The sequence below is a fragment of the Kryptolebias marmoratus genome, linkage group LG3 (assembly GCF_001649575.2).
Source record: "Kryptolebias marmoratus isolate JLee-2015 linkage group LG3, ASM164957v2, whole genome shotgun sequence".
Taxonomy (NCBI): Eukaryota; Metazoa; Chordata; class Actinopteri; order Cyprinodontiformes; family Rivulidae; genus Kryptolebias; species Kryptolebias marmoratus.
The window spans coordinates 18,234,071-18,247,496 of record NC_051432.1 but is presented as its reverse complement, the minus strand read 5'-3'; the positions used below and the strand labels follow the sequence as shown (position 1 = coordinate 18,247,496).

The 13,426-nt window shown below is 39.8% G+C and overlaps 1 protein-coding gene across 1 annotated transcript; it reads right to left on the bottom strand.

Annotated features, from left to right (window-relative positions):
• Positions 1-1,659: 1,659 nt before the first annotated feature.
• On the bottom strand, positions 1,660-12,692 carry si:ch73-12o23.1 (lysosomal alpha-glucosidase). The gene is made up of 21 exons (XM_017409327.2): positions 12,535-12,692; positions 11,948-12,055; positions 10,934-11,500; positions 9,976-10,121; positions 9,577-9,742; positions 9,104-9,200; positions 8,541-8,660; positions 8,227-8,345; positions 7,746-7,877; positions 7,550-7,660; positions 7,028-7,141; positions 6,862-6,946; positions 6,651-6,768; positions 6,432-6,565; positions 5,232-5,383; positions 4,682-4,830; positions 4,437-4,578; positions 4,247-4,345; positions 3,850-4,014; positions 3,279-3,425; positions 1,660-3,088 (listed from the first exon to the last, which is right to left on the bottom strand). The coding sequence occupies exons 1-21, from the start codon at positions 12,571-12,573 to the stop codon at positions 3,026-3,028; spliced, it is 2,973 nt and encodes a 990-aa protein (XP_017264816.1). The 5' UTR covers positions 12,574-12,692; the 3' UTR covers positions 1,660-3,025.
• Between the last annotated feature and the right edge of the window lie 734 nt (positions 12,693-13,426).

Genomic DNA, 13,426 nt, shown 5'->3' with positions numbered 1-13,426 from the left:
TCCAGCACCTCGTCCTCTGTTCCCCACTGTCTGAGACATTCGCTGAGTACATTGTCTGTTGAGGCCTTGTCCTTGATGTATTTATGGATCTTGGATGTTTCATCCTGGACAGTGGCTCTCACACTTACTAGTCCTCTGCCGTCGTCCTTACGGCTTGTGTGTATATATATATATATATATATATATAAATATTTCAAAATACATTTTTACTCAAACTAAAATACAAATGAGACACAAAGTTGAAGGTTCAGGGAAAACTCAAGCCCTCAACAATCCACAACATAAATCAATGAAAGAAAGGACCTTTAAAAATGCAAATTTAACAAAAAAAGGGGGGAAAGGATCTCACACAGACACAAAGGAGCTGTGAAAAGCTTTATTGTGTTGCTGCAGTAAAGAGCCCCACGCCATCAAATAGCTTTCATGCAGAAAGAGTGAACTGAACAATGAAGAAGCTGTTTTTAGCCTTTTTATGACTCCCAGAAATCTCCTGCACAATAACCATCTGTCACGATGATTAAATACATGTGTTGAAATCAATGTGGACACATTTCACTCTGCAGCGCCGAACATAATCACTTCGTTAACGAAGCAAAACTTGCCTAAATAAATAAAACTCAACCTGCAGCGTTATGAAAGCTTTAAGAGACCCCAGGTGGAACAAGTTCTTCAGAAAACCCTTAAATACCCTTTTTGATCCCTAAATTTACAATACAAGCATGATCAAGAACATCAAACAAGTACAGAATCCCCTAAAATGTCCCATACTTCACTCCTCTTTTCATACGCCAAACACCCAACCACCACACACACACACACACACTAATCCTCCCAAATCCAGACAGGAAATGTTCTCGTCAGCAGAGCACAATGCTTTTGACAGAGACCCCCACAGTTCTCTCCTCCTCCCCCCCTTCTCTGAATGATGTGCTCTCTTTAAACTCCCATCTGGAAGCAGTTAGCCTGAGAAGGTCCAGGCAGCCAATAACAACACGTCTGCTGCTGCTCCAGTTTATCAGCTGCAAACTTCACCAAAACTCTGTGATCAGAGGGAGAACATGAGGCTTTTCTTCCCCCTTCTTCTTCTTCTGTGCTTCCACTTTCTGCGTGTTTGTGTTCTTTCATTAAGTCTTGTGGAAAAACTCTTGTCTTTCTGCATCGGTGCCCCCCTTTTAAATGACTTCCTGTTTGCTTTCTGTGGAAGGCAGCGCACGCTGGAGAATTATTAAAGGAATTCAGTAACAAATCTGTCAGAGTCCTCGGATGGCTCCTGCGTCCCGAATCCTTTTCTGTCCACGTGACAGCTCTGTGTAGAAAATGAGGAGACTGTGGGCTTTTATTTATAAGCAAAACAGCATCTCTGAAAGGAAAAACACTGACAGGAAAACAATGGACAAAGTGGAAAAGGTCAGGAAAAAGAAGTGTTTGTGTGGAGTCCCAGTTATCCTAAGAGTTTCAAAATAAAAAAAGGGGCAAATGGACTTCTTTTCTTGTTGGAGACATTTCGCTTCTCATCTGAATTAATGAAAAAGAAAAGTCAAAGGACACAAAACATATACAAATTAAAAAAAAAAACAAAACACTGATTTAGAGAAAAACTTCAAGATATCTGAGCTTTGACGTGGTAAGAAACAAAAAGGTAAATAAGAACCCTACAGCTCGGCTCGCAGATTTATTTTATTTCTTGATGAACAACCAGCAACAGATCAGTATTTAGGAGTTACAGAAAATAGATCAAGCAATTCTTATATGTAAACAAAAAACACAAAGCTTAAAAAAAAAAAAAATGCACAAAATATCCATAAAAACATCTCGTCCCAGGAGATTAATTACAGGTAAATAAAGAAACCAACAATAACAGCACTTATAACAAAGTGCGCCCTCGTGTGGCGGATAAACCTCACAACTATGAATAAAGGTCATTTAAAGCAAGTTTGCAGGATTACACTTTTTATTTGAAAGAAAATGTGATTTTTTTTTTAGCCTTGAGTCTTCTTGTCCTGCTGCTAAACTGAAAACAACTTCATTAAAAAAAAATCTCCTATTGGTTAAAAAAAACCTATTGCTACAAAATTGAAACACATAAGAAAATACATTGTGGTGTCACAATTTCAACAAAAACAAAGTTCAGATCAGCATTAAAGTCACGTAGGTGATTTTTAAAAGCTACACACACACAAAAAAAAGGAATTTTTTAATACCTATTTTTTCTGTTCATGACAGTACGACGGTCTTCAGTGTTTTAAATGTGCTCATGACATAAAGCTGAACAAATAAAGGTTTTGGAAAAAGCCAGACATGCATCAATAACATGATCATCAGAAGGCACCTCTGCCTAGCTTCACAACACTGCAGCAACAACCGAAAACGCCTGAAAACAAACAATCACAAACAGAACACCGTAGATCAGGAACTACATTCAGATTCGTCACATTTCAAGGATGGAAGACGATCCTCGTGTTTATTGCACGTCACCTTTCCGCCGATGAGAAGTCCTAAAAATGCACTTTTGATCCAACTAAAGCAAAGAAGGCTCAGCTTTTCGTTCACACTAAGCTCTCATTATGAAATGTTAAGAGTGATAAACAGGTCAGTGATTGAGTGTGAAGAAAAGTCCCCGCTCTTTTCTTTTTAAATTGTGCAAAATATTCCTGAAGCATAAAGGATCAAGTCAAACATGATCCAACTTGTTCCTAAATACCGTACCTTCACTTTCACTTCCAACAATAACAGTTTACTTTGGCTCCGTCTTCTAAAGACAACAACAGGAAACAAAAACTATTAGCTTTCGATTACGAGGCCGTTAACGACCAAAACAGCCGCTGGAGCTGATTTGATGGGGAGTACATGGAATCAAAAAGATGTCCACAGTTATGTCCTGCTACTATTACTTGATGTTGTCTTTGACATTCAGTGTTTTGAAGCGTAAAACCAAAAAAAGGATGGAAAACACAGCTGTCCCTATGCTCACACAGCGCCTCCTCTGTCAGCTTGTGACTCCCGACAGCAAAGGAAACTAAAGTCATCATTTCCAGCTGATGGTGAAGTTCTGAATGAGGTTCAGACCCAGATCTGTGACTGACAACACCTGCAGAGCGAAAGGGAAAAAATAAAAATCATCAAGAACATGATTTTAGATAGCTTTCAGATTTAAATGCACAACTTTTCCTTACGTGAATAATCTGCTCATACTCAAGCATCTGAAAAAGACAACTGAAACTTTCCCCCAAGAGAAATTTTTGTCTGCTTTTTTTTTTTCCAACAACACCCGTCCTCACCTGGTTGTCTCTGTAGGTGAACGGTACTTCTTGGGAATTCACCAGCACTTTATTTGGCTTCTCTTGGACGCCATAGAAAGATGCTGAGCCTACGGTTATGAGCGACATTTCCTGTTGGCTGTGGAGCACCTGGGATGTCATCTTATTCTAAAGACAAACAGGATAATTAATGTTTAAATCAACTACAATATATGTTTATTTAACATTGCTCTAAAAATAAACATTCCACATCTGAACTGTAAATGTCTCTTCATTTGCTAAAGCTTTTTTATTCACATTGGGAAGCCTAATTTTTCTGTTCATTTGCTTTTATTGGGATTGCAAGATTTTGCATCTTTGGTTTAACCTCAGTTTTACAGAGACCGTAGATACATTCACACATAGAGCATATCTGAAAAGTTCTGTATAGTATGAAATAAACAAAGCAGTTTTCTAAAGGAACCAAAGTTCGTCCAAGTCATCGGCTGGATCCCTGAGACATATAATCTCAATCAAACTCTGACTGTGATTACAATTCAGGCTGAGGCAGCAGAAGAAATTCTTGTCGAATCAAGAGTGAAACAAAAAAAACCTGAGTGACGCTGAAGATGATGTAGGTGTACTGGTTGGTCTCGTAGGTGTCCACGGTCTCCCCGTCGTCCCAGAACAGATCTCCATCGGCAGAACCGTCGTCAGAAAGAGCTGAGACCAGGTGCAGAGGCTGACCACTGCTGATCCACAGAGTCAGGTTGGGCGCCTGTCCACACATCAACAGATAAATATTAGAAGAAACTACTGATATAGACTCATGCTTTAGATACGTAAAGTATTAGATGCCAAATATGATCGGATGAATGTTCTCATGCTTTGTTTTGTTCATTTCGTTTTGATGGTGAGGTCTCAGAATTGGTTGAGTTTTACACAAACTTTCAGAATGCACATTCCTGAGTTTTTTTTATAATAACCACTAAACTGAACATCCTATTTACCTGTGTTGGAACAACTGAACCTTCACGCAAATGCACATTGATCTTGTCTAACGGCGCATCGAGTCGGAGCTCCTCTCCTTTGCTGCGCACAGAGTTGCCCTGAGGAGAAAATAAAGGACGGTGAGAGTAGAAATACCCCGTTAAAGCCCTCCTGTTTACCTTTTATCGTTCTGTTGATATCAAGCCTTACCGTGAAGTAGTCGTACCACAGGCCCTCTGGGAAGTAACCGTCCACATAGTTGACACCAGGATCCAACACTGGCGTCACTAACAAACTCTTTCCCCAAAGGAACTGTTTGTCAATCCCGTAAGTTTTTACATCTTTTGGAAACCTGAAAGATACACGAAGCATAGAGTTAAAACCCCTTTAGTGTATCAAAGATACCAAAGCAAAAGTAACTGATCACACGTAAAAGGCACACGAAAACTACTTACTCAAACATTAACGGCCTTGCAACAGTGTGTCCGTGTGCGTGTGCGTGATGAAAGAGTGTGTAGAGGAACGGGAAGAGGGAGTAACGCAGCAGCAGAGCGTCTTTCATGGCTGTACGAGCCAACGGGCTGAAAGCTGTCGGATCCTGATCCTTTATTTAGGAAATAGGAGAAAAACAGACTTAACTTCTGCGGTGTGTTTGATCACAAGTTAGCTACTAGCCATCAGGGAGGCAAACACTAAATCGAACCAGGAAAAAATACAGTATGTAGGTTATATTTATGTCTTTATATTGTGCTATTACAACTAGAGTGGCTCTTTTAAGCTGAATGAAAAAGAAACTAGAATCTTGTAGCTGCTGTCTGATTTAAAGGGGCTGTCTCCTCTCGAAAACAGATCACTGCTGTTGGCTGTCTTCTCACGAATAAAATTTAAGGTGTTTAATTTCCAGTCAAAATGGTGCAAATTTAGTCGGTACCTTCGTGAAATATATGTGCAGCTCACACCTGTGCTTCGTCACAGAGACGTTAGGTTCCAATGCGCAACACTTACCTGCATGCCGATAGAATTGTGGTTTCGCGTGAAAGGATAGAAAGCTCCCAGCTGAGTCCAGCGGACGCACAGTTCCTCCTGTGGTTCCTCACTGAAGCCGCAGATGTCTGCTCCCACCAACGGGATGCCCAGAAGGTTAAAGGTCAAGATCCCTGAAATTAAATAGGGTGAAAAATACGAGTTATAAAACAAACTTTACATTACTTCAAGACAAGATAAAATGTTTTTATTGTCACTGTATAAACAATACAATGAAATTGCAAAAGAACTCTAGAGAACCAGACGTCGCTGCACACGTGCACCACGTGCTCCGTTCTGCAGGCGTGAGCGAACTTACACAAAAGACTTGGCAACTGCTTTATGGCAAACGTCCTTTCTGACACCACCTGGGCTTTGAACCTGCAGCCTCGAGATTACAGAACTGCTACACTGACCACCAACCTACCAGGCCAGCGTACGATAAAACTAAGAAATGATTTAAATACTGTACAGGAAAGGCCCAATCTGAAGCCCATGTCTTGTTTGTCAGTTTAGCCACAGTAGAAACACAACAGTGCAGCGAACATAACCAGCTGCAAAAGACAAACTGGGCCTGGGCTTCATTTTAATATAAAAGGCTCAAACTAAGGGAACCACAGCAAAGCGATTTGCATTTTCTTGTGGTTGCACACCACTGCATGTATGCAGTAAAATGCAATGTAATGCACCGATGCATTTCATTGCACTTCTGGCAATGGATTTCCCTGAGCGCAACATGATGGACCTTTAAATAGATCATTTACATTTTTCCTTAAATCTAAATCTTGCCTAAACTAATTTGTGAGCAGTTATTCTCAACACAAAGCGGTCAGAATAACAGCAATTTATTTTGAAAATTAAAACATAAAAAGTAGAAATTTGTGTGAGTGGGGAGAGGTGCATCTCTGTGCCGGATGGGAGAAGGAGGTGTAGGTTTTGCTTAGCTGTGTGACTCATTTTGTTTTCATATTTTTTTGTGGATATCCGATTTGTTCTTTTTTCCCATGTTATATTTAAGGCAACGAAGATGTTTGATAAGAACATTTATCAGCCTTCACCTCTTTTTGTGACTCTTTGTGATATTATCTTGTTTCTAAAGTCAATATTATTACGATGTCTTATATGCATTTTATTTCCAATAGTCTGAAATGAACAAATAAGAAACTCGGTTGAGGCTCTAACCTGCGATCGAAGTGTAAAGATCTTTCCACAGGCTCCTGTTGTCTCCCAGCCAGTGACCGGAGTACAACCCCTGACTGGGGAAGGAGGAGCGGGAGATCACAAAAGGTCTCTTTCCCAAAATCTGCTTCAGAGCACTGAACAGAAAGGGGAAACGGCAAAGAGATTTAGGAAAGAAACACAGAAAACTGTGATGTCTATTAGTGTTTTAAAAATCCAGACCTTGCAGAGGCTTTAGCTTCCATCAGTCCATACAGACTGTGCATGTTATAATGTGTGGAGAGTTTCTGCTGTGCAGAGGCACACACGGTTTTGGATCTCAGCAAACCTCCCAGCACGCCTGAAATCAAAACACACATCCCAACAGTCAGAACTGTTTGTATGTTGTTGTTGTTACGTGTATGGGTTTGTTGTAAGGATGCATGTCTTCAACCTGGAGTATATGGTGGATTTTCCAGACTATCTGATGGACAGCCATTTGTTGATCCATCCAGGAAGTTTGATGGCTCATTCATGTCCTACAAATAAATAAAACAATGTCAGTGATTGGTACACAAAAAACGCTTTGAACTCAACGACACTTTTAATTCTTTACATACAATCCACAATCCATCAAATGGGACCTTCTCGTGGAACCTGTGCAGGTTCTCGTACCACCATTTGTGTGTAACTTCATCAGAGAAGTCAGGATATGCAGTCAGACCAGGCCACACCTGAGAGGAGAGAGAGAAAAAATAATCAAGAAGCTTTGCATCTTAATCACGTGCTTCGTTATGCATTATCCATCTTATCTGGTGTTTAGAACTGGTCCAGGTGAAGCAGAATGTTAAAGATTTTTGAGATGTACGCTAAGATGAAGGACATTTGGAAAGAAAGCACGTTTCTTTAGCCACTTTGGGAACTAACACAACCTGATCTGCCACCTAAATCCTTCTCTATAAACTTATTTCATTTAATCAAACCTCTGAAACACAAATATTTCAGTCTTAAACTCTATATCAATAAAAGCTGGAATTGATTTTTTTTTTGCCTCTGAGAAACAGCAGAAAACAGGGAAAGTGAAATTCCTCCTCATAGAAAAAACCTAACTTTTACAGCTAATGTTGAAACTTCAGTCTCACCTTCCCAATAAGTGTTTTTCCCTCAGAGTCTTTAATAAACACTCCTCTCTTCAGTCCCTCGTCAAAAGGCCAGTATGAGCCCTCAGGCTGGGTGCTGCTGATACCTGGGTCCTGCAGCCGGATGAGAACAACCGTTAGACAAGAGCAACGAAATCAGACACACAACACGTGACAGGAGACACAAGCGTCTATGTACCAGGATTATGACATAGGTCTGGTTATGAGCGTGCAGGTCTCTAACAAGGTCGGGAAGCGTGTCGAACTTGGTTCCATCAAAAGTGAAGTCCTTGAACTGGTCCATGTAGTCGATGTCGTTCCACTGGACATCCTGAAATCAAACCAACACACCGTCAAAATTGAGGTTGGCACAAACTTATGCCGTGGTCAACAGCCACAAAAAAGGTGGGAAAATTTAAAGTTAGTATGGATAAATTCTAGTAATAAATATATTTGTTGGAATGACAATGAAATGTGCCAAAACTAAAGAAAAAAACAGCTATAACTGTTGCAACTACTAATAAGTCGATTTAAAAAAACAGTATTAAAAGGGAGGATCTGACATGTGTGACCTGTTTAAGGAGGAAGTGCAAACAACAACAACAACAACAACAAAAGATATATCTGACCCTTTGGGACTAGCTTGTGCTTGGTAATTCTATGCAGAAAAAAAAAATCACCTGTGGTATTCCATAATTCCTCATGTTTTTAACAACTTCCCAGGTAGAGTTACTGGTGTTGTAGCCCCAGCGACAGAGGTGGTACCCTAAAGCCCAGTAAATGGGCATGACTGGGTGTCCTGGAGAAAAAAAAACAGAAGGATAAAGAAAAACCTGTCATCTCAAAAATATCTAAAAAAAAATAAATAATTGGGGTGACAAATGTAGTTTTGTTTTTAAACTATTGTTCCTGACTACAGAAAGGTTTTAAAAATAACATGAGTCTTATAAGTTCTAATATAGTAATATCAGTCACTCAGCACCCTCTCACTGACCTATAACTTCCACATACTGTTCCACCACTGAAGCAGGATCAGGGCCGAGAAAAACGTAGAAGTCAAGGATTCCACCAATAGTACGCCAGGTGAGTGCCGGGCCGGGCTGGAGGACCACATCTGATTAAACAGAGAGAAAGTTACCACAACGGACAAGCAAATAACGAGCACATTTAGTTACAAAAACTATGAATAAAATGTATATTTATGTACTTTTAAAAAGGCAGAACAAGGAATAACAAATAAGGATCTATATCGAAGCTTATTTTAAATATTTTTTGTGTAACTTTAGGTTTAATGTTGACAAACCAGTGACTGTAAAGAAACAGAACTTTACGTGTACAGCTTCATGAGTTCACCCCCAAACAACAAATAACTCACAGGAACGTCCAACTGAAACTTCTGCTTTTCTGTGATTTCCTAATTAAGTCAGCAGTTTCAATCTGAGCAACTGTAAGAATCTTGTAAATATGAGCCCCAGCTTTTCATGTACATTAGTCACAGCTAAAGTTTTGTATTTCAGCTCCCATCCAGACTTGAAATGGGGCGATCTTCAGACTGACCCATTGCATTACTGTTCAGCAGGAAGAAGCCTTGTGCATTCCCTCCATCTTCCATTGCAAGGTAAAACGGGTGGACCCCGTACAGGTTTGTCTGCTCCTACAGGGCAGAAAAAAAACACAATTACATCATATTTTGTTTTATGACATCTTATAAACAACAGTAAATATTTCTAGTCAAGCCAGAAGCTATGAAAGCCATGGACCGGGTGCTATATTGATAAAATAAACCCAGATGATATTTCATTTAGCGCTGCAGCAGATTTTTCTTACGATGCAACAAAGCCAGTCGTGTTTCATAGTAATTTTCCAGCACGGACGCAAACAAACACTCAGTCATGTCCCAACAACTTTAAACTGAACTTTTAGCCCATTCTCAGTTTATCTCTCAAGTATCTCTGCTACGTGGACTGCAGCAACCACCGATGTTACGACAGGGCAACAAGTGTAAACAGAGCAAAGAATGCTGCGATTACCATAGGGGGGACATCTCTGGCCCACATGGTGAGCGTGGTCCAGTGGACGTCATGCAGAAAGGTGGAACGGTGCTCACCCAGGCCGTAAATGAACTGAGTGGGCAGAGAGGTGGAAAACTGAAGGAACTGATCCGCGTAGAAGAGAGGAGCCACCGTGGTGTTCAGGCTACAAATAAGAAAAGTAGAAAGGTTGCATTATTTGTACAATGTAAATTAATTTAAGAAAAGATGGAAGGAGAATTTTGTGATCACCTAGAACATGATAACACTGAAATCTAAATCAAACCAAACAATGTTTTTTACTTTGACCCCCCTTCTTGTACCAACAGAAAGCTAATTCGAGCCTTTCTGGAGCTTAGCGTCCTCGAATTAAAGGCTTCTTATTGGAGTCAGACTCACATCACAGCTCCTGTAGATCTCCTCGTCACGATGAGGCCAAACGGCTGCTTCGACAGCTCTACAGTGTACTCCGGGTTTTCCGCCTTCTTGGTGGAGGTGGGAACAGAGATCGGAACCTCGAACCGTGGACTCGAGGGGTCGGTTATCTATGTCGAGAACAGTTTGTCAAAAAAATTACATGCTGGAGAGTTTACAGTATACGCTGTGGAAAAGTGATAATCTGATCCATAAAGTAACAAAACAAAAACAACAACATTCCATTTAATTAAAAACCTGCCACAAAACATGTTGAAGTAATCAGAGTATAAGAGTACAGCTTAATCTTTAAACTGTTTTTGCAGCCTCTTTAAATTAAATAATCACTGAGTAAAGGTTGGTGCGATAAAGACGATGTGCAGTCAAGACATATCCTCTGCTGTTACAACACATCTAAGGTTTGTGCAACAGGAGCTGGGAGCAAAGTTTACACTGATTTGGAGTTTAGTAGATTGGGGTCCTGTTTCACTAGTAAAAAGCCTAAAATTGTCACTTTAAGTTTGGTTTATTTGACAAGTAACTTTTTAAACAGAATTAATGTCCTATAAAGTATCCTCTGTTGAGAATAAAAATGTTTCACCAAAAAAAAAAAACTCCAAGCCCTAAAATTTTTTCTGATATCATAACAACTTTAGGGCATTTCTTTTCTCTTTATGTACCTAAATTTTGTTGTAGGAAACCCTCTGGTAGATTTGATTAAATCTAATGTAGCACCTGCAGGATGCAATACCTACAGATGTCCTACCCAGGTATCTACTGATTGTGAAAGATAACCTGCCATTGTCTCAGAGACCAAAACACAAACCAAAATCCCAATACTCCTCCTGTATAAGCCTCAACAGGTCAAAGATGTTTTGGCAGACTGAGGCAAATATAAGAGTTTAATGGTTCAGTGGCTTATATGACTTAATTCTCTCCTCACCCTGACACGCAGCCGTGTGTCTGTCTCATGCTGAACCTCCACCTCCACGGTCAGGATGTCTCCAGGGTAGTAAGTCTTCACATCCTTTACGAGCGTGCCCTTAAAGCCCATTGAAGTGTCATTTAGTGACACCAGTGAGTAAGAAGGGAAATCCGGAGGGTAGAAACACCAAGGAATACCATTTTTCCGTGAAGGGTGGGGAGCGGAAGTGGAAGCAGGGATAAAGCAACAATTTCTTGCCTCACACAACTCCTGGGTCACAATAGTCCCTCTTTCAGGGTAACAATCAAACCTCCACGCCTCTGGGATTAAACTGCAGGCCTCGTTGCGAGAGGCGGCAGCAGTGTCATTCACTTCTCCTGGTAGTCTGGAGTCTGACGATCGCCCTGGAGCCGGAGGTGGCGGTTGGTGCGGCTGCTGGCTGGACGGACTGTGCAGCCAGTATATAGTGTGCAACAGCCAGCCTCCACCGAGAATCAGCAGGAGGCAGCCAATGATCACAACACCTGTGGTGATGGAGCATGATGGCCTGCGTGGGAGCAAGGAGGCTCTCTCTGGCTCAGGCACCTAGAAACACAGCATTAAAATATAAGAGCGAACACAATCAACACATCTCTGGCAGAACCAGTCGAAACTAATCCATCTGGCTTAACATGTAATTTAAAGACTTTCACTTCTTCTGCAAGTTTGAGAAAGTCATCTCTATTCTGACCTTTTCCAGTATAGGAAAACAAAACCCTTCAAATGAGGAAGCTTTCCCACTTTCAGTTCAGCTAACAGCTTAAGTATTCAGTAAAGTTTAATCATCTCTTTCTTAAAGAACAATTTTAGTGAGTTTTAGACAAACTTTCACATATACACTATAAGTTCTTTTTATTCCCAATGTGTATGTGTAATCGTAGTTAAATTAAATACAATGTGAGTTTTGATTAAACCATGAAAACCTCTGGAGATCACATCAACAGTAACTCCACCAGGTCACAAGTAGAGAAAAGAAAACTGATATGAACTCACTGCGACCTCTTCTTGAGCTGGACGAGACTCTTCTGATAGAACTGCACTGGAAAACTGAACATCTTCAGGGTTCAGCTTCTTGTAAGACACCATCGTGTTAATGTGAGTCTGACGAACAGATAAAAAAAGCAGAAGTGCAAAAGTAAGTAATGTCACATGCTACAAAAATGGGGACAAAGGTATGAATGACATGACAAATAAAATTAAATGTAATGATAAAATTTTTCTAATAATACATACGTCTAATTATAGTTATTACAGAATATTTGATAGTAGGGTCACAGGTTTTTGTAGATCTTAACATATCTCCTTTTAACATTATATTAAAGCAACATATTGAAGGGATAAAATGGTTAGCTTTAAGCTAGCTGTGTCAAGTTGTAAATGGTGAAGTACGACATAGAGTAAAAGACACTATCTGACTGTGTGCACATAGTCACACAGACAATAAGACGGAAAAAGGTCAGTGAAGACACACAGACGCGTTTTTACGGCATAATGTGTTACTTAGCGTTAGCTGACTTTTTGCTAAAGTTCTAGTGAAGTCATTGCTTTAGCTGAACGGCGCGTCAAATTAAACATCTTACCTGGATTTCTTCAGAAATGCACAGACATAAAAAACACATATACAAGAAACGTTTCCTTTTAAACAAATACGGGGGCGACGAGTTCTTTTGTAGCGCAGATAACCCGATCAATTCCTTGCATCTTCTACGTGTGTTGTTTACCCAGACGTCGCGTTCACAACACCTCGGAATTTCAATGACTTTCGTTTCGAGAACGATCCAACAGACTCCCTTTTTCCGAACTAAACTGCAATGCCATGAGCTCGTATCAGCGCTTTTATGTAAATGTATGTAACTATTAATTATTAAAAATTAAACAATTAAGAGCATGATTTTTAATACATATTACAACTGTCAGTGAACACAACTCGTCACTGCATCTACGGTGGCCCAAAGGTCTCATTTAAAACCGTCTTTCTCAAAACGTTGTGCTTCTGCAGTATAGGATGTTTATGCTAAAAAGTTGGAAGAGAATAATTAAGGTGACATATTTGTGTAATGTGTTTGCAATCTATAGAAGCCCAATAACGCAACTCTGATTAAAAAAAATGTCATCTAAGTCCTAATGTGACACTATTTTAAAATCTTGCTAGAATCTTTCCTAATTATGACTTAGCATGACATAAAGGGTACCTAAGATCTCATACATATGAAATACTAAGTACTAACTATGAGAGATCCTAAGTGATCATTTTGAGAAAGCATTTTTATAATCAGGAGATAGTATCTCTTTTACTAAGCTATCTTATAATTGTGTATTTGTGTTTATTTCGCCTTTATTTATACAGGTAATCATATTGGCACAAGATCTAGGGAGAAAGTACAAGAATATAGTTACAAACACAGTCAATACAGTACATACTGCAATTAAATTACCAGGGGGGAACCAAATATTTCAGCCGTCTGAAATAAT

What these genes read in the sequence shown, in the direction of transcription:
- si:ch73-12o23.1 (XM_017409327.2), bottom strand. Translation starts at nt 12,573, where the DNA reads ATGTGTTTTTTATGTCTGTGCATTTCTGAAGAAATCCAG. An exon ending in CAGCTCAAGAAGAGGTCGCA is followed by an intron (nt 11,501 to 11,947) that starts GTGAGTTCATAT and finishes CTGTGTTTCTAG; the next exon opens with GTGCCTGAGCCAGAGAGAGC. An exon ending in TCATCTTCAGCGTCACTCAG is followed by an intron (nt 3,426 to 3,849) that starts GTTTTTTTTGTT and finishes GTTTGTCTTTAG; the next exon opens with AATAAGATGACATCCCAGGT.